Source organism: Apteryx mantelli, chromosome 7 (assembly GCF_036417845.1).
Source record: "Apteryx mantelli isolate bAptMan1 chromosome 7, bAptMan1.hap1, whole genome shotgun sequence".
NCBI lineage: Eukaryota > Metazoa > Chordata > Aves > Apterygiformes > Apterygidae > Apteryx > Apteryx mantelli.
Window position 1 is genome coordinate 12,296,061 of NC_089984.1, and position 21,998 is coordinate 12,318,058.

Here is a 21,998-nt window from a genome sequence, read left to right on the forward strand (position 1 = left end):
TGAGAAAGAGAGAGAGAGAAAGGAGAGAGAGAGAAAAGAGAGAGAGAGAAGAGAGAGAGAGAAAGAGGAGAAGAGAGAAGAGAGAAGAGAGAGAGAAGAGAAAGAGAGAGAGAGAAAGATAGCTGGGGAAGAGAGAAAGATAGCTGGGGGAAGAGAGAAAGATAGCTGGGGGAAGAGAGAGAGAGATAGCTGGGGAAGAAGAGAGAGAAGAAGAAAGATAGCTGGGGAAGAGAGAGAGAGAGAAAGATAGCTGGGGAAGAAGGAGAGAGAGAGAAAGATAGCTGGGGAAGAAGAGAGAGAGGAGAAAGATAGCTGGGGAAGAAGAGAGAGAGAGAAAGATAGCTGGGGAAGAAGAGAGAGAGAAAGATAGCTGGGGAAGAGAGAGAGAGAGAAAGATAGCTGGGGAAGAAGAGAGAGAGAAAGATAGCTGGGGAAGAAGAGAGAGAGAAAGATAGCTGAGGGAGAGAGAGAGAGAGAAAGATAGCTGAGGGGAGAGAGAGAGAGAGAAAGGTAGCGAGGAGGGGGAGAGAGAAGAGAGAAGAGAGAAGAAGAGAGAGAGAAAGAGAAGAGAGAGAAAGAGGGAAGAGAGAAAGAGAAGAGAGAGAGAAAGAGAGAGAAGAGAAAAGAGAGATAGAGAAAGAGAAAAGAGAGAAAGAGAAAGAGAAAGAGAAGAGAAAGAGAGAAAGAGATGAAAGAGAAAGAGAGAAAGAGAAAGAGAGAGAGAAAGAGAGAGAGAGAAGAGAAGAGAGAGAGAGCGCGAGAGAGAGAGAGAGAGAGAAAGAGAAGCGTTTGTATTAGGACTTTATCCAAGAACCAACACACGCAACTGGGGATCTTATGCTAAATGATTTTGATTTGAGAACTGGGATGGCCTATATTACTGTGTTCAGCCCACCTATGGCATTGTAAAAAGTCAGGAAATTTTGAACACTTTCCCTCTGACCGTTTAGAAAAGGTTTCAAGGATTCAAAGAAAAGAAGAAAAAAAACCCAACCCCCGAAACATTTTCTGATTTCCCATTTAAAAAAGCATAAAGAACTTGTAATGTACTTATTCAGAATCAGTGTTTCATTGACAACAGAATAACTCTGATCAAACACTCACTACTTTAATAACAGCCGTTTGTTTGTTTTGTGAAAAAATCAATTGATAAATAAATGGAACATTTTTTCTCCAAAGGAGCAACACATTAAACTTTCACCGACTATTTCTGCATCTCTTCCAACATAATGTACTCTTGGACACATGTGGTCTGATGGTATTTACTGACTGGTTTTGCTGAGCTTCAATATGGAAAGGAAGAAGAGATGGCAAACTAAGAGCGTGAAATTGGGGATGTTTGTATTTGTGTAATCTGAACCAGAGCTGTTTATCACAGAACTCAGCACAACGATGTAGGATCTCAAGCCATCTTTTATCAGGCCTTGAATCCCACAACAACACTCAGTTTCATCAGAAAAAATGTGTGGTCATGTCTGAGAGAAAGAAAATTAGGTGAAAAACATGGTGACACATGAAAGAGTATGTGCATGTTTTAAGACTGGAATAAACAAAGAAAATCTTGCAAGAAATTTTCTGTTCTAAGAGAAATGAGTACACTTTCAATGAAACCCTGGATTCCCACTAGTCTTTCCAGTACTGTTTAATGCACTGATTCAGCAAAAACCACAGAAATGAGCAAAGGACAAGACTCAGTACCTGGATAATGTAAAGAATGAGATTCAAGATGGTATTACTAGACCTTCCAAGAAACCCAGAAACCCAATAGCCAGATCCAAAAAGGATATACTGAAGATTTAGGCAGAGCTAAGCTCATTCCAAATCATGACCCCAAAATATGCTGCTCAGCTGCTATCTAGTTACTAAAAGGAACTGTAAATAGGTACATTTTTGTTTAAAATTACTATGTAATTGCTTTCATGTAACTTTCATTCATTAACTTCAGGCAAACAACATTGATACAGCACAAAAATTAAATGAAAAACCCTATAATCCAGTCTTACCTTCCTGATGCCTTCAGAAGGGTTCGATACACAATTATCTGCCCCATTATTCTTACTGATTGTCCTCCACAGTTCAGCAAATGTGTTATCCTGCTCCAAGGGGTTTGTCCCTTTCGCTTTAAAGTATTCATACACTGCTGAATCCCTGACTGTACCATAAGATATATCCATTTGTTTGGACAGATCCTGAAATTGTTCTGAAATTCAAGTGATATTGAGATGTTAGTGTTATGTAGTACATTACTGAGATTTCATTCATTAAATGATTTCTTTCTATGTCTGTCTTTAGACAGAAAGAAAACACTTACCCTCGCTAAGTCATGTTTACATATCTCTTTCCTTTACCATAAAAGAAAACCAAAGAGTAATTTAATTGCATTGAAGTCATATGAATTTAATTATACCTGAGCTTTTTTTCCCCAGTGAAGATTTTTTTGAATAGATAACATCGATGTTAAATAGCATGATGCCAGATTTGCACAGGAATGTAGAATGATAAAGACTTATTGAAGCATGGGGAAAACCAAGATTACAAATGTAAACTCTCAGTCACATCAGAATCACCAAAAATACCTCACAGAATTCAGTGGAATTAGTTTGCAGTTACACCAATACTCCATTTGACTCCAAATCAATATGAATGTTTTAAATAAATAAATAAATGCTGTAGTTCCAATTTCCACTAAGTCTCTCTCTCTCTCTTTTCACAGCCTCTGGTAAAACAGACATTTTTCATTCACACAGAGACATAACTTTCATTTACTCATCATACCACTCTGGAAGTGTAAATGGGCCTCAACATGAGTGACTGTGAATGAGCCATTTATTTTCAAATTGTACAGAATGTAATTCACTCCTGCTTTACAGCCTTTTCTGCACAGAAAGGTGTAAAATCACTGCTTGTGTCACTGAAAACTAGGCCAAGTTTCAAAACATTTAAGGTGGTATCACTGCCATCAGAAGCAGCATCCTGTCCATTTTCCACCTTCAGTCATTCATTTCCATTCCTGCGTCCCCTCCCTTTGTCCTGAAGTATCACTTTTGTGTCGCTGCACAATTTTTTTTATCTCTGCATATATACACACAAACACACATACAGTTATTAACACCACATGCTGTAGCAGGAACTAAGCTGTACCTCATAAATAATGATTTACTTCATGCTTTGTAAATGTATAACCTCACATAGTAACAATGTCTTCTTCAGAAGCTTCTGACCAGCCAACTAAGACTGGCTGAGACCAGACAGACTAAAGCAACCCTCTCTCCCCCACCAAAGACTTCTTTTTCCCAAAATAGCCTTTCAGAAAAAGAAGCCTCCTCAAAATATTTGAAAAGCAGAACTTGCCCCACTCATGCCACCTCTCACCAGCCTCCAACTCCTTCAACCACAAAAGCAAAGCGTTTTGTCTTTCAGCTCTCCCAGAAGACGAACAATTTCCTCAAAATCCTCCTAAGGAGCCTTCTTTTGGCCCACGATCTGAAGTAGTCTTCCACAGCTGAAGACTTCTAATAGAAAACATTTTCCTGCCTCCCTCTTCTCTGCTGCACTGGGGGGCTCCCACTGTTCACACCTTACATCGCTGCGAGATCCCATACACCACTATTTGAAGCAAAGCAATCTGAGCCCATACACAATGCTACATAAACACATTTAGAATAGTCTTGCCTCTTCTCCATCATGTCATCTCCAGGCCTTCAAGTCACCTCCTAACGCCCCCCTTTTACCTGGATGCACCGTGTGAGTCCAACAGCTCTGAACCCAGAGTTGCAGCTCAACAGGGACCTCCTCTTTTACCCCACCAAAAGTCTTCATGCTCTAAGGCTGCTTCTACCATTTTAAGTGTTTTAAGTTCTTAAATTGTGTTAAGGACTTTAACATTTTAAGCTGTTAAGCAGCTTTAAGTAAGACTGTACAAACAGTTTTCCTCTATATTCATTGCACACATTGATCTGGGCTAACTCTGGGAGTTGCATCAAAACACAAACCTCCTCTTATTTCTGTGGCTCTGTATATGCCACTTTGGTAAAAGACAAAATGAATGCCCTGGAGGTTGCTGGACATTAAAAATTCTAACGAAAAATAAGAGAATTTGTGTCAGGCTTTTCTCTTTCTCTGTTTAATAACCCTGAAAGTTTTATTTTGGTCTCCTAAATGTTTCCTAGACATTTCATTGTACAAGGCCATTTTTCCTCCAATCTCGATCTAAATGATTACATGCCACATTCAGTTCCTTAAAAAAAAAACAAAAAAAAACACAAAAAAAAGCTTTATCATATCAGATGGAATTGATTACATTCTGGGGATGGATGATCTGACTTTCAACAGACACATTTCTTTTTATTATATGTATAAACATCTAAGAAAGGAACTTAATATGCACCAAAACATTTCTGTAGCAACCTTTTCACACAAAGTTTGGTGTACAGATTTCAGTGCATATATGAATGCATATACATTAGGAGCATACCAGTAGAAACATGTTTAGCTAATGTTCTTTAACACAATGTTGAACTGATTATAACTTTACAAATGTCTACTATTCATAAAGATATTGTCTGCTTGAAAATTTGAGAATGAGAGTTCGGACATTAAGAGAAATAAAAAACTGTAGTTTTAATAATGTTGGTATTTTCTGGATCACTTTTACTGGCTCTGTGACTGCTGAAGGATCTTAAAATTTGGCAGCTTTTTTGTAAGAAATATGCCCTTTCTTTTAGCTAAATTATATTTTATTGATAACCAAAACTTTTATTTTAGCTAAATTATATTTTATCGACAACCAGTACTCTACAAAAGCACAGTACATCTTACATTTTGGACAGCACATGCTCTTCAATTCTCTAAACATTCCAGTGCACATGGGTAAACTCTGGGTTTAAATTAAGCGCTTTGCTGGACCATGGCTTGAACAAATAATCAGCATTGGTGGCAGTGAGGGAATTCCTTCTAATATTTAAGTACAGTTTTTGCCTGGGTGTTGCGAACAAGATAGCTCCAATCCCGGGCAGTGTTCCCTTTTTCCAATTGAAAATACCAATGCTTTTTGTTCTAAGAAATCATAAATACCAAAGTGACAGCTTGGAATGCAGATTATGAACTATGCTACTCGGGTGTGAAACTGGAGTTTGAAGACTGATTCAATTTCCTTCTTACCTCTTAATCACATTCTGGAGATGTCTGAGTTCTCCCTAATGCCATCCCACAACACTGTGTAATTGTATCTAGCCTTTCTTCACCTTTGCTTGGCATAGAACTGTTTAGGTATTGTTTTCCTTCACAAAGGACAAATACTACAGTCTATATAGATATTAGTCTTGTCTGCTAGAGCGCAGCTCCCAGAGCGCAGCTAACAGAGGCAGCGAACAGACGCAGCAGTTTGCGCAGCAGTGGTTGGGCTCTGACTAGAACTTGAGGATCTTGTGGAAGTTGTGGGCTTTCTGAGGACCCCCGAGGACCTAGAAGGTGATCGCTGTGAACAGGAAAGGGGAAGCTAGGCAAGGACAACTGCAGGAGGCCTTGACTTCTCCTGGGAAAAGCTCGTGGGAAAAGCTCCAGCTAGGAGTGGCTGCTGCTAACGAGCTCTCTGGGTTGCCCCTGACCAGAGGGGGTTGGGGCCTTTGATCCCAGTGGCCCTTGATTGGGCGGTCAAGCACCCTGTGAGTCAGTGCTAGGGAGAGGCCTATATAAGAGCCAGGCCTAGAGCACAGCTCCCAGAGCGCAGCTCCCAGAGGCAGCGAACAGACGCAGCAGTTCGCGCAGAAGGGACGTGCGAAGGGACCTTCATTTCTGTTCCCTGTGGTGTACACTTCCTCAAGTATGGTCGTGACACGCCACACAGCGCGTTCCCCAGTGACTGTTGGAGTTGCTGCATCAGAGGCTTGGACCCAGACTGACCCTCTGACAGTAGATGCGGCTCTACAGGTCTCAGGCTGCAGGGAGCGCTTGGGGCCTCTCCGGGAGGCCTGGGCTGGCAGCCAGCTCTCCTGCAGGAGGTGTGCTGCTGTTGACGAGTTGTGTCGTCAGGTAAGGGAGTTACGGGAGGAGGTCAGTAGGCTGCGCAGCATCCGAGAAGCAGAGCAAGAGATAGACAGGGTATTCTCGGAGACTGTACAGCTCCAGGAGTCCCAACCCCCTGCAGCAGTGGAGTTGCCAGAGGGCTCTGTGCCGTGTGAAACGGTACATCATAACATCACAGAAGAAGGCTGGAAACTGGTCACTGCTCGTGGGAGGAGAAAGGCTCCTACTCCTCCTGAAGACCTGAAGCTGAAGAACAGGTTTAGTGCCCTCCAGGATGAGGAGGAGATGGGCATGGCTGCCAGGGAAGTAACCGGGACAACAGACCCTGTGCCCTGCCGGAACACCCGGAAAAAGCGGCGGGTGATTGTTGTGGGGGACTCCCTGCTACAGGGGATGGAGGCATCTATCTGCAGACCTGACCCCTTGTCTAGAGAGGTTTGTGGCCTGCCGGGGGCTCGTGTGAGAGATGTCATGCAAAGACTGCCAAGGCTTGTCCACGCTTCGGACTATTACCCACTGCTGCTCTTCCATGTGGGCGCCAATGACACCAAGGGCAAACTGGAGACCATCAAGCAGGATTTCAGAGCTCTGGGGATGGTGGTCAAGGGTCTGGGAGCCCAGGTCATCTTCTCCTCAATCCTGCCAGTGAGGGGGATGGATGAGAGGAGGAGGAGACGGACTTTCCAGGTTAACGACTGGCTGCGCCGCTGGTGTTGGCAACAGGGTTTTGGTTTCTACGACCATGGGACCCTGTTTGAAGATCGACAACTGATGGTGAGAGATGGGATCCACCTCACGAGGCGGGGCACACAGGTCTTTGCCAACAGGTTGGCCAACCTGGTAAGGAGGGCTTTAAACTAGGAAAGATGGGGGAAGGGGAGAGTTATAGTGACAGGGTAGTTGGCAAAAGACTGCTCAAGTCAGGATGCCTCCAACAGGTGAATGCAGCCAGGGAAGTGCGCATGGGATGTGGCTATGGAGGACCCTCTTTTACCCCTCCTGGGAAACCTGCATGCTCGATCACCTCCCTGAAATGCCTGTACACCAATGCACGCAGCTTGGGGAACAAACAGGAAGAACTAGAGATATCTGTGCGGTCGCAGGGCCATGATCTCATTGCCATTACGGAGACATGGTGGGATAGCTCGCATGACTGGAGTGCTGTCATGGATGGCTACGTGCTTTTTAGGAAAGACAGGCCAGGAAAGCGAGGTGGTGGAGTTGCTCTTTATGTGAGAGAGCAACTGGAATGTATTGAGCTGTGCCTAGGGGTGGATGAAGAGCGAGTCGAGAGCTTATGGGTAAGGATCAAAGGGCAGGCTAATAGAGGTGACACTGTTGTGGGTGTTTACTACAGGCCACCTGATCAGGATGAGGAAGTTGATGAGGCCTTCTACAGACAGCTGGAAGTAGCCTCACGATCCCAGGCCCTGGTTCTCATGGGGGACTTCAACCACCCCGATATCTGCTGGAAAGACAACACAGCTAGGCACAAACAGTCCTGGAGATTCCTGCAGAGCATTGGTGACAACTTCTTGACCCAGGTGGTGGAGGAGCCAACAAGGAGAGGTGTGCTGCTGGACCTCGTACTAACAAACAAAGAAGGACTGGTGGAAGATGTGAAGGTTGGGGGCTGCCTTGGCTGCAGTGACCATGAGATGGTGGAGTTCAGGATCCTGCGAGGAGGCAGCAGGGCACCAAGTAGGATCGCAACCCTGGACTTCAGGAGAGCAAACTTTGTCCTCTTCAGGGACCTACTTGGAGGAATCCCATGGGTGAGGGCCCTGGAAGGAAGGAGTGTTCAAGAGAGTTGGTTAATATTCAAACATCACCTCCTCCAGGCTCAAGAGCGGTGCATCCCTATGAGTAGGAAGTCAAGCAAAGGAGGTAGGAGACCTGCATGGATGAGCAAGGAGCTCCTGGCAAAACTCAACCAGAAGAAGGAAGTCTACAGAAAGTGGAAAGGGGGACAGGCCACTTGGGATGAATATAGGAATGTTGTCAGAGTATGCAGGGATGCGACGAGGAAGGCTAAGGCCCGTTTGGAATTAAATCTGGCTAGAGATGTCAAGGACAACAAGAAGGGCTTCTTCAAATACATCAGCAGCAAGAGGAAGACTAGGGAAAATGTGGGCCCTTTGCTGAATGGGGTGGGTGTCCTGGTGACGAAGGATGCAGAGAAGGCAGAGTTACTGAATGCTTTCTTTGCTTCAGTCTTTACTGGTCAGGCCAGCCCTCAGGAACCCCAGACCCTGGTGGCAAGAGAAAGTCTGGAGAGAGGAAGACTTTCCCTTGGTGGAGGAGGAGTGGGTTAGAGATCATTTAAGCAAACTTGACACCCACAAATCCATGGGCCCTGATGGGATGCACCCACGAGTGCTGAGGGAGCTGGCGGATGTTATTGCTAAGCCACTCTCCATCATCTTTGAAAGGTCATGGAGAACAGGAGAGGTGCCCGAGGACTGGAAGAAAGCCAATGTCACCCCAGTCTTTAAAAAGGGCAAGAAGGAGGACCCAGGGAACTACAGGCCAGTCAGCCTCACCTCCATCCCTGGAAAGGTGATGGAGCAGCTCATCCTGGAAGCCATCTCCACGCATGTGGAGGAAAAGAAGGTGATCAGGAGTAGTCAGCATGGCTTCACCAAGGGGAAATCATGCCTAACCAATCTGATAGCCTTCTATGATGGAATGACTGGCTGGGTAGATGAGGGGAGAGCAGTGGATGTTGTCTACCTAGACTTCAGCAAGGCTTTTGACACTGTCTCCCATAGCATCCTCATAGACAAGCTCAGGAAGTGTGGGTTAGATGAGTGGACAGTGAGGTGGATTGAGAACTGGCTGAATGGCAGAGCTCAGAGAGTTGTGCTCAGTGGCACAGAGTCTAGTTGGAGGCCTGTAGCTAGCGGTGTCCCCCAGGGGTCAGTCCTGGGTCCAGTCTTGTTCAACTTCTTCATCAATGACCTGGATGAAGGCACAGAGTGCACCCTCAGCAAGTTTGCTGACGATACAAAACTGGGAGGAGTGGCCGATACGCCAGAGGGCTGTGCTGCCATTCAAAGAGACTTGGACAGGCTGGAGAGGTGGGCAGAGAGGAACCTCATGAAATTCAACAAAGGGAAGTGCAGGGTCCTGCACCTGGGGAGGAATAACCCCATGCAGCAGTACAGGTTGGGGGTTGACCTGCTGGAAAGCAGCTCTGCTGAGAAGGACCTGGGAGTGCTGGTGGACACCAAGTTAAGTATGAGGCAGCAATGTGCCCTTGTGGCCAAGAAGGCCAATGGTATCCTGGGCTGCATCAGAAAGAGTGTTGCCAGCAGGTCGAGGGAGGTGATTCTCCCCCTCTACTCAGCCCTGCTGAGGCCACATCTGGAGTACTGCGTCCAGTTCTGGGCTCCCCAGTACAAGAGGGATGTGGCACTACTGGAGCAAGTCCAGCGAAGGGCCACAAAGATGATTAGGGGACTGGAGCATCTCTCTTATGAGGAAAGGCTGAGAGAGCTTGGCCTGTTTAGCTTGGAGAAGAGAAGGCTGAGAGGAGATCTTATCAATGTGTACAAGTATCTGAAGGGAGGGTGTCGAGAGGATGGGGCCAGACTCTTTTCAGTGGTGACGAGCGACAGGACGCGAGGCAATGGGCACAAACTGAAACACAGACACTTCCATCTTAACATGAGGAAAAACTTTTTCACTGTGAGGGTGACAGAGCACTGGAACAGGTTGCCCAGAGAGGTTGTGGAGTCTCCTTCTCTGGAGATATTCAAAATGCGCCTGGATGCAATCCTGTGCAATGTGCTCTAGGTGACCCTGCTTGAGCAGGGGGGTTGGACTAGATGATCTCCAGAGGTCCCTTCCAACCTCAGTGATTCTGTGATTCTGTACATAGGAGCTGGATGCTGCTCTAAAATACAGTCATTAAATGTAAACCATAAAATTACCTTGAGATTACATAAGATTATATATTTAGAAATAAAACATGGCCAAAGATGTCAAGAAGTCCCCCTAAACAGTCTCTAGAGTGTTAAAATAAAATCATAATTCTCAGCTGAACTCAATGGTAAGCCTGTGATATTTGTTTAGATCTCAAAAAATGGTAGGGATCACTGCCAAAAAAATGAGATAGGATGCAATCCCAAAGGAAATCAGAGAAAGGCTTTCCATACTTCTACTTGCAAAGCAATCTTTTCTTCTCCAATTTCTATTACCACTGTTATATGGGCAAGAACAATTCTCCTTTTTTTCCATCTTCCACCTATAAACTCCAATAGTTTCATTTGAGATAGGTTCACACACCATCCCCATTTTAGCCTGCAGAATTTTCCTGGAAGAGACAATGTGGGATGCTGTGAATCCCAGGATTACATGCATCATTCTTGCAACGCCCCATTTGATATATTATAAGAACAGTCACTGATAGGGGAAATTCTCTATACTACAACACCACTGGAAATTTCTCAGGAGACAGCCAGATGATCACTAAAGGACATGGCCAGGGTCACAGTAGGTAAATCAAGCCTGCAAGCGATTCCTGTAGCATAAGTTCAGGAAAAGGACAGTGACCATATGAGTGAGAAAATAACCTTATGCTAAAAACCAAATGGACCACTAGCAAAAACTATCTCAAAAGTTATCTTAACAGGGAATGGTCTAGAGAAGAGTTATTATCCAAGATACTGTAGCTGCTGTATAAAAGATTTATCTATACAATATTTCTTCATTCAAACTGGAGTGATAACCTGCAGCTCCTTGGCTTTAGAAGTGAGTGACCAAAAGAGCTGGGCATGGTATCCCCTGCCTTCTACAGGGTGAAATAAGATCAACACGAATGCAGTTTTTAAACCCTGTTATTTTAAATCTCTCAGATCTTCCATCATTAGAGAAATGAATTTCAGATACTGCCAACATCTTAGGATTGTGTCATTCTCTAAAATCAGCTGCTCTCATCTTTCTCAGACTTTATTTAATTTTGCAAACAGCCATTAGCTGAACCCACCTTCTTTAGCTACTCAAACTCTTGGCTCACTTTCCTATGGCAAAGGTTTCATGCATTTAATATCTAAAATTATTTGCAACAAAAATCTGTAGCATAACAGGATGCCCCATTAACCTTACCACCTCAATTATTGGATCTCACAACCCATTAAGGACTCTGTAAGTGTGATTAAAGATAAAGCTAGTAAAGCAGAAAAAGCCAATGTTCCTCATTTACAGTTATAGGAGCTGAACTTCAATTTGTAGATAAATACATCCACTGTGTGATTGTTATAATAGGCAAGTACACGTAAACAAATTGATTTAAGTAAACGTATCTGTGGTTGATCACAACAAAAATGGTGTATTTTATAACTATATTGCCAGCTAAAATATTTAACCCTTGTTGTTATACCTGCTAGATAAATGCAACAATTGACACCCAATTTCCAATGGAGCTGCAATTATTTCATGTGCAATTAACTGAAAAACAGACTCAGTGTTTATTTTTTGAGAAACATACTGATGTGAACCATATGCTGTGGAATAAACATTCAGGCAATATCTGCACTAGCATTTATAATTAGACCACTAGAAATAATTGCTAAAATAACAATACTGGTTAAGTTTCAATTTTTGGAGATGCTTTCTTACTAGCAAGAGACAGTGTAGCTGGAACTATATAGACTAAAAACGTTCTTCCAGTATAGGTTTATTATTCTTTGGAACTGCAATAAGCAAAAACTTTCTGCTTGAATTATATCAACAAACCTTGTCTAGACTAAAACTGTCAGTAGGTGCTTTGAATCACCTGCTGATCAATTAACTCAACCTGTAAAACTGCAGCCTCAGTTGCAGGCTACAGTATGTTTCACGTGAAACTGCTACTCATGATCCATCAGATGTGATCAAAGTATTTTAAAAAAGCAGGGAAACAGGCTCCTGGTATTCCAATAAATAAATAAATAAGATTCTTCTTTTTCCATAGTAACTTAAATGTTTTAATTTTAATTAAAAAAAGGTCTTTAAACAAAGGAAAGAGGCCAAAAGGGTGAAAAAATATTTCCTTGTTGAGTTTTTTCCCATCCTTCCTGCTAATTTTTTTAGAAGTTTGTAGAAAGCTGCACATCTCGATTCTTGTGTGTAAATTCCATTACTGTAAACAAGTCAATCAGCTAGCAGCATGATGTCACGAAGTAACAGGATTTCATACCACAGTAATAAATGTAGCATTTTATCTTGACTTCAGCCTAAGAGAAATTGTAATAGGAATACTGACAGCCCCTTAATTTAGAGGTAGTTTCTCATTATCATTCACAACTGCCACTGCTCTGACACTGTAAAATCGGGGATTTTTCCCTTTGCGATCACTTATGCAAAATTAGTATTTCAGCAGTCGCTGAATCCACAGTATTATTTAAAATGATGCAATATTGTGGTTCCTGTTTGCTCATCTGCGCATACACCATAAGGAATAATAAAGCTTAAGGTTAGACATATAACTGGCAGTCAGTACTCTACTCTCATTCTTCCATGTTGTTAGTACACTTCAGAATAACATCTCCCTTCATATCAGTAACCATGTTTTGTCAAACAATACAATACAAATAATTCCTATCAATTAAATCTAGCTTCTTTTCTTAATTAATATTAATCCCTCAATCCTCTAGAGGGGGTAAAATACATTTATTGCTTTTCCATATTGGGCAGAGAAATTGCTAAATTCTTCTTTTACCTAAAGAAGCCAGTACCCTGAGATTTTTGCTCAGAGCAGCACACTAGAATTTCAGGTGACAGGTGCCATTAAGATGAAGCAACACTGAGAGGATGAGAGTTTTACGCTGCTCTACCTTAGAAATATATATAGAAAATGTATACCACAAGCTCTAAATTTCTGTTTTTAAATACCTTGAAATTACTAAATTTTATTTCAAACTTTTCTCAAAAGAAGTTAGGTATTCATAACATCTATAGAATCAAATATAATTGTAGTTCCTAGCTACAACTGTTTTCTAAATGGCATTTATGGGAGGGGAAAAAAGTAAACCTGCTAAACTTGTAAGTAAAAATAAAAGTAGCTGAATTGATTTGACATCCTTACACCAACAATAAAAGCTGAAGAAATATCTATAAGCTGAAACGTAGCATACAAAATCCTATCTGAAAAGATATTTATTCGATAAAGTTATCACCAGCAGAAAATCAAGGGCTGAAACAGATTTCTGCCTATCGTGAACTGCAGAAGAGCGTTCACACTTTGAGACATAAAATTGCTCAGAACTACACCCTCAATGGATTTATTTGCTAATACAATGAGAACAAAGGACAAACTGGTGTTTGCTCTTGGCGACCGCACCAGTCCGCCCACTGCAAGGTGGCCCTGGAAGCAGGCAAGCGTTGCAGTATCAGCTTCTCATTTGTACATGGAGCTAATGCAAAAAGAGCTGCCATTTGAGGTGAGGCAACAGGCAGAGCAGAGGAATCTGCAAAACCCTGGAAAATCTTTGGAAGTGAAGCTGAATCAATGTAGTGGTGTGTGTGGTGGCACTGATAATTTGTCAAGAACTGCTTTTAAATGAAGATTCTTTAGTTCAGGACTTGAGTCCTGTTTATTTTTATATCTGTTTGTGGAGAAACAAGACAAGGACTCTGGGCTCTTGTCCATTATTCACAGATGACCAGTCTCTGGTCACTGGATCTCTAGTTTTATGCAACATACTTGTGTGGATAGGGCATATCCTGAAGTATTTGAAACTGAGTTTAAATTTCCATGTAAAAACATTCTCCAGAGGTATTCTAGTCAAGTAAGATAGTTTAGCTGGTTGAAGACCAGGAAAAAAAATCTGTTGCATCTGTTATGGATATGAACTGCCACTAGGTGATGATAGTCTCATTGACTCCAACACATAGGTGCAAGCTTTCACTGCCCTACTAAATCTGAGTTATAAAAACACAAGCCCACTTATAAATGAATGAAAGAATAACAGTTAGTCCTCTAAACATTAGTGTCATCAACACTTAATAAGCACTCAATTATTCCGAATAGAGACACATATTAGCTGAGTAACAAGATAACATTGGAACTGACATATCTTTAGCACCCATGAGCTTGAAAAGTAAATATCTATTAAATAAAACTGTAGTATGACATATTTCTATGAACTTCCCACATGTTCCATATACATATAGGAAAGTTATTAGCATCTGTAGAACTAGATGTAAGATACATAAACTACAAGACAAGCAATTTTAGAGATTATTTCTAAGCAAAACCAATAAAAGCATTCAAAGTTTTGATAGAATGGCAGTAGCTTCAGGAGAGAGAATATTTAAATGAAAGCAGGTTTAACTCCACATCGAATAACCTTAGACTTCATAAGAATTAGGTCCATGGTTTTAATTTGTGCATCGCTTTGACTTTATTTGAAATTATGATTAATCAAGCTGAGCTCTTAAATCAGTCATTAGATTGCTGAATTCTCTATAGTGACATAATCAAATCCTGCATTGTTCCATTTCACTGCAAATCAAAGTCACTTTTACCTGCTCTTAATTCTGTCTCAGTCCTGTAATGTGCAGAGTAATGGGTTTCTCCAGCAAACACACTAAGCAAAATCTTAACTTTACTGATGTAGAGGTAGTCCAGCAGAAATCAGCAGTACTGCTTGAATGGTGAGTATATACTTTGTAGGATCATGTTGTTCGCCAGCAACTATATCATTCTATATTTCACATAAAACTCATTTCATCAGCTGTCCATCTGAAAAATATTATCCACCTTACTCTAAACAACAATCAAAAGCCTTAACAGAAAAGGCCCCATGGGAGCTTCTACAAGGGAAGCCTTAAGCGCTGACAGATTAAACTATACTGAATGAATGGCAGGGCAGCCCTTCACGCCAGGACTAAACATTTCCTGATCACTAGAGACAATGAACCATGCAGGCAGTTGCGGCTGTGCACGCGCTTGTTGTCAGCAGCAGAACAGCAACAGCTGCTGCATATGATTTCAGAGAAGCAGGGACCTTCCTCCAGTGAAATAAAAAAAACTGATTGGCATGTGTCACAAACACATTGCCATGTCAACCACATACTTGCACTACGGTGAAAACAAATACTAACTGAACCCCTCAGCAGGTAGTGGCGCAGCAGCCGCTGCTTATCATAGGAGCTGTTTCCATGATGATGATGGTCCTTGCTGCCAGTGCGGTGGCTTCTGTGAGCCCCAGTCCAGACTGGGACTGACTGCCCTGTATCAGGTACAACGAAAAGCAAAATATAATCATCAGCTGTGGTTTTGTTGAGGGAAAGAAACCAAAGCCAGCTTTATTTCTGCCAGAGGAGGAGGGGGTTGCTGCATGCCCCATGCCACACGGTGATGGTGGCGGGTCTGTCACCCTTCTGCCATGGGATTGGGACTGTCTCTCTCCTGCAGTCCCAGAGGGGCACATACCTGACAGGTAGACCAGTCCCACTGGGTTCAGTGAAACTACTCATGCTCACCAAGATACACACTCAAGGGTTTGCAGGATCATAGGCAAAAGAATAAAACAAAGAGAAAGATAAAACAAAATAGCCAAATAATATGTACACAATATACCAAAAGCAAACTTTTGTAGCTTCTATAATTATTTTATTTCTTTGAAACAACTTCCACTACCCTCAGCTCCTACATTCAACAAGACAGACAAAAAAAATAAATGAAACTAAGCTGTCTTCTAAGTTCTCAATACAGCAATGAATTCAATGCAGGTTGAGTGACTGGGACTCTATTCCTGCAGAGCAACTGCAGGATTAAGTCCTAAAAGAACAGAACAACAAACAGTATGTACAGCCACTGAAGCACAAACTGCAGTCAAACAATTAATAAATGATATTCTCTTACTTACGATTTTACTAGTAGTTAATTACTTGCTACTAGCTACACACACTGTATCAGCAAAACATTTGTAGACTCCACATACTTTCTAAGAGCCTGAGATGAAGCAGAATCTGCTCTACATCACCATATGAAATCTCGCTTTTGCTTCACAAATCTCAGTGCAGTCTGCAGCATTTTTGTGAAAGTCAAACAAAAAAACCCCCAAATTTCCTTCTTGTGTCAGAAGAAGCAGCTTTTGTGCCGGAGGCTAAGCTTGCTACAAGTACACCGAAAGCGAGCAAGAATGACCATGAAGCACTTCAGCATGCATCATTTTGGGGGGAAGAGTGTTAGGTCTGGGGATGGACTGTTATTTCTTAAAATTAAAAAGTCATTTCAATAGGGTTGGCTTTACCAGCTAGAAACATGAGCTCACCTAAGCCTTTGCTCTTCCCCCGAGATGTTGCGGGCACCCAGCGTTATGGACAGGCCTCATTACATTATCACTTAACAGCATCCTACTGTGATGGCACCTGAAGGCTGCAATTAGGTTGCCCCATGTTCCAAAGAGTTTTAGGATCAACAGAGAGCCTGCAGGCTGTAGGCACAGGCTCTGCTGCACGGTGTCTCAGCTCGCCCAGGTGCCGGTCCTGAAGCTAGCAGCCGTGGTGGCACTATCAACAGCAGCTCCCTGCTCTGGGACAAGCAGTCACATGCCACCAGAAGTGTTCTTACACCTGTGACTGAGCACATTTGCCTAGCTCTCGTATCGTATGTTGGGAATTCCCAAATTATACTGGTGTGATATCTTATAGTGAAGTCTGTTCAGATTCAGACTGGTCCAATTTTGCAACCATTATGAGCAGCAGCACCATACTACTATAAGTGTCAGTGCAGGTGCCAGTGAGAAACAGATGGTAAGAACAAAGAGCAAGCTATCACATTTTATCTACTACTAACAATACAAGGGTAAATATTTAGCTCCAAGATGACAAAAGCTTTGTGTGCCAGAAGAAAAGCTCAGATGAAACCCAACTTGCCAAAATGTTGTAAACACCTTAAACTAGCCACATTCTTGGTAAAACATAAAGAAAGAAGGGGACTGGCAATTTAAACATTTCCACACACTCTCACTACGTATTAACACTATGAAAGTGATTACAGACAACATTATGGATAACAACCTCAATACTTTTTTAAATTTAGGGCTTTAATAAACATAATGTTTGTGTTCTTAACTGCCCCACAGACTATACACTCAGCTATTTTTTTCAGAGCACAGCTAACACACCAAATCACAGAATTAACTTCAGTCATTTGTTAAAAATCAAAATACTTAAAAATTCGTGAGATCATATCAAAATTAAAGCTGTGTAAACTAGGACTTGCATGGTCAAAATTTAATTCTGTATCACTGGTATATTGTGTACTCAAAATAATACGACTTTAGCATCTGCTACCTCATAGCCTTGCATAGCTAGATTTTGTAGGAATAGAAGCTACATAATATTAGAAAGGGAGGTTCTTAGATATTTGAGTGAACTCAAGATATTTTCTTCCATACTTGAAGTTCTTTGTGAAAAGGAACTATCATGTTCTGACAGAGCAGAATCCTGCTGTTCTGACTCCCACCTTTCACTGGAAATGCCAACTGGCCATGGAAAGTGGCTCTGTCAAAATGACTTTGCAGGTTTTTGTTTTCAGCCTGCTCTCCTAAGAAAAAGTTCCTATAACAGTGCTGAATGTCTAGCTGCCTGTCATGCTTCTGTGAGTCCCATCCCAGTAATTCTGGAAACAGCAGATTTCAGCCACATCCAAAAGTGAGATATGGGACACAAAGCCATTAAAATCCTGCAAGAGCCATGAAAAATGATGGTAGTGTAGATTAGAGCCTGCCACTGAGGATCAAGGGCCCACTATGAGCTTTTCCAGGTCTATTTAGTCTGTGGCTGGCCAGTCAGCATCTCCAAACCAGCTGCTTCTTCCCAAGCAAATAAGAGGGTTATGGAAGGGAGAGGAAGATGAGGGGCAGGGAGAATACAAGGACAAGAGAAAACTTTGAATGTGACAATACCACGAAGAGGTTTGCATGGCATGGTAAGTCAAGCAAGGGTTTAGTTCAGGGTAGCCAGGGAAGGGCAACAAAGATTGTGAGAGGAGAGAGGAAGAAAATTCTAGGTTACTTAAGGAAGACATAGGACTGTCACAATGATAATGGTAGTGAGCCATGGAGTGTGTGGAGTAAGAGTAATGCAATGAGGAGGACAGGTTCTGGGAGACAGTCTATGGATTGGGAGTATGGGGCATGTAGAACAAAAATCCATAAAACTAGTCTGTGTCCTGTTGCTCACAGAACCTGTTAATATCTTCCAAGGGTTTATTTAGGAAATATGCTCATTTTCAAAAGAAGTTTTTATAATTTTTCTGGCTAAGACTCAACCTTGGATCATAAAAATCAAAGTGGATTTTCATCATCATCAGTAAAACAGGTTCTTCTGTAAACAAAATTAGGCCCCTGGTTATTCCTATCCATTGCTTTTTCTAAAAGATGCCCTCGGGAACACCTCAACAAGCCCAATCATCTGTAACAATCTGCGGGAGCATAACTTGACTTGTCACTGGATCTTAGACCTTCGTTTTGCTCAGATCTGAGACCCTGGCTCTGCTCCAGCACAGAGAAACCTGCTACATTGCTAGGAATAAGCTAAACATCTCATGATTGCCAGACCAGCGTTTTTAACTATCCTTCCTAATCTCCTCTTATCCAAAGGTCTTCCAGGCAATAAGAGCAAAAGACTTGTAAGTCACTTAGATTGCTGATTGTTCCATTCACTTTTTTTGTTTATTTGTAATGAATCTTTTCTTTCTGGATGTCCTCCTATATTTTCTAGCATCCTAGTTATTCTATGGGAAATAAACCATAATATTCCATACAGTAGAAGTTATGACTACTTTTCTTGAAAATCTTTTTTAAAAACAATCAAACCATAGCATGACAAATAGCTCCCTGACAGTGGTACCCGTGAAACCTAGTGTCCGAGGACTTGCACCTCAAAGCTGGATTCACTGCTGCCTAATAATCTCTGATCTCTGAATGAAGTTACTCTCATGGCTGGGAGTTTATGATCCCATACGAGATTATCTGCTCTCTGATTGAGGAAGTGAACTCAGAGGGCAGTCTTTTCTTTGTATTTACAGCGGGCATTTACAAGATCTCTCTTCACCACCCTATTTTTCCATAGTAGTTCTAACAAATTAATACCCTTGAGATATTATCCATGCAAGTGTGGCCACCATGTTTGCAAGTTATCGATGGAAAGAGACAGACAAAGAGATATCCAGAATAATTGAAGATGCAAACCCAAGTTTTCAAAAGCCAGAGCTTTAGTTTGCACACCTAAATCTACATTCAAACTCCTAATTCACTGGGCAGATTTTCAAAACTAATTAAGAAAAATCTTGTCACAGCAGCAAATCTGTAAGATGTTCACAGATTCAGTTCAAAGTCTGTATGAATAGCTGCTGCTCACCCTCCAAATCTGGAAGACCTTGTCCAACTAAAAAATCTGGGTTAGCCTGGGTCTTCTACCCACACTGCATACTCCATTTGACAGTGAGGAGGAACTTGAAATGCAAGCAATGTAGCAAGAAGAAAAGGTGAAAACATCTCCAGAGTGTGTAGTGTATTTCAGGGAAGAAATGCATTTCTTTGGGCTATTTTGGAATATTTTTCTGATTTATTTTTAAAGCACTATGCCATTGTAACCTTTATTTGAATACCCTGAAGGGTTAACATGTTAATTGAACTAAGGTATTCTGCTCCTTACAATATTAATTAAAATAAAAACTGCAGCTGGTGTTTAACAACAACTCAGTCCCAAAAGCAGGTTTTAGTCACTTCACCTAAATCAAACATATCATAAAGTTGGCATGAAAATCATATTGTCTGAATCAAACACATCTGGCGACTGACACACACTTTTACCTATAATGAAAATAACAAACTACCTCTATTATTTATGCAGATGCACTTTAAATTGTTTGCTACACTGATGTCTTCTACCACTCATATTTGGAAGCTAAAAATCCTAATGAAGATTAATGATTAAGACCAAGAGGGAAGAAATTGCTTTCTTCCTTCTCAACTGGTATTATAAGTACTAATGCTGCTGCCATTCTGTTTTGCACTCAGATGACAGAGAGTAGCTTTTTAATTAAATATAGTGGAGAATGGGTAAGCTTGGTATCTTGGTGCTGGATTATAAAGCTCTTACGCATGGCAAGTGGTACTTTATAGCAAGACTGTTAGGATATCATTACGCTGTGACTAGTTCCATTAAAGTCCATGAAATCCCAGTGCAAAGAAAGGTCCTTTCAAACTCTTTGTTAATTTTTGATTTATCAGGAGCTGTCACATGCTGCAGAAGATGCCTGCTAAAAGGAAAGGATCTCAGTGTGAAACACTCTGGAGTGCTGCCGTGTCAGTGACAGCAATCTCACAGCCAGGATGGATGGACTGGACAGATTCACACTGCTCAGATCTGTCAGAGGTAGAAAGCAATGCTGGGAAACAGCTTCACATCCTTCCTTATTAGAGGTAATACAGCAGGAGCCAACAATGTTGACAGAAAGAAGAGAAGAAAATAGAAGGGCACTGAAGAGGCATCTTGATTGCTAGAACATGTGCTAGGTACTCTTGGGAAATCAAAACATAGGGCTCTTCATCCATACTGAAAACACATATAGCTTTCATTGGTTATTATTGATGTCTAAAGTGCACACATTACATATGCATATTTCAAAGTCTGGAGGCCCACTTGCCTGTTTCTCTGAGGACCCAAATGGCAAGCGCTTGGTATGTGGCATACTTGCCACATGCCTCATGGACAGCAAAGTCAACAGAAAAGAAAACTTACAGTTCTGCCTCTCCCTCCTCTCCCTGAACACTAGTCTCACCTGAATACTGAACCTCATATTGGAAACACTGACAGCACTAAATCAAAACCAACGGGTTGTTCCTTATGTTGTGATTAATTAGTTTGTTGGGTAGCCTAATTGCACGCCTTGAAATATTAGCTTGCAAACTGCATCATCTCCATATAAAAGAAACATAGTAGTTAACATCCAGCCTATTTGGACTGGTTCTCTATTCTTATTTAGACAGATATGACTATTCATAAAACAAATAAAATCAGTGGTTTAGTCTCCTAGGCTGATTTTAATACTTTGGAAGGCAAACAACTTTAGTGTATGTGATTACATTTCTTTTAATGGAACTTTGGCAGCTGTATCAAAATAGTTTTTCTAAGGCAACACTATTCTCTCCCTCATCTTCAGATGAGCCTGGAAACATTCCTGTGTTATATTATACAGGGGCATGCATGCAGCAAAAGGGAACATTGCTCAGTAAGGCAGATAAGCCTAGGAAGTGGAAAGAACATATGTAATCCTTCCCTTGGTAACAGACTATTCTTTCCAGAAAAGTTTTCTTTCCTTCTAGAAAGTCTTTTGTAACATAGTAACTAACAGGAAAGCACTCATGGTGATAAATGGTAGCATCTTAGTTTCCAAGGAAATTAAAACCCCCCAACTCCTTTTTCCCTAAACATCTATAATGTTATCTGCATCTATTGAAAATGTGTTTTTTTCTAAATCCTGAGGAACTGTTTCTAAGACTGCTTAAAAGGAGATTCAATTTTTAAAGCCTCCTTCTTTAAACAGGAAGTGTAGAGATTACCACATCATGGCAGGACAGTCTATAAATATTTTAGAATGTATTGGAACAAGTTTCATTTCAGAAGATGAAATGCCTATCCTATATATCATTTAAGGTGATAAGGGTTAAAGGTGTGAGAAAGAACAATCTTCTAGAGACATTTATAAGGGGAATGGCTATTTTAGATGTGAATTAAAATGTTAGAGGGAAGTAATCAGAATAAAAATGTTTGCAAGATGATGGAGCTCACTATCCTGATGAAAAGCAAGAGCCAGAGTAACAGAATAATGGATTTCAAAAGACCAAACTTCAACAGACTTAGGGAACTAGAGGATAAGGTTTCTTGGGAAGATGTTTGAAAGGATAAAAGACTACAGGAGAGCTGCTGATTCCTGAAAGAGACCATATCAAAGACACAGATGCGAACTA

General features: G+C 41.5%; 1 protein-coding gene across 1 annotated transcript in view; it reads right to left on the reverse strand.

The window, feature by feature from the left end:
* Window positions 1-21,998, reverse strand: part of GRID1 (glutamate ionotropic receptor delta type subunit 1) — a 559,243-nt gene that overhangs the window by 27,419 nt on the left and 509,826 nt on the right. The window contains exons 13-14 of the mRNA XM_067299797.1: window positions 11,681-11,690; window positions 2,004-2,189 (exon numbers count right to left, since the gene is read on the reverse strand). Coding sequence (XP_067155898.1) covers window positions 2,004-2,189; window positions 11,681-11,690 — 196 coding nt within the window. The remainder of the gene's footprint in view (window positions 1-2,003; window positions 2,190-11,680; window positions 11,691-21,998) is intronic.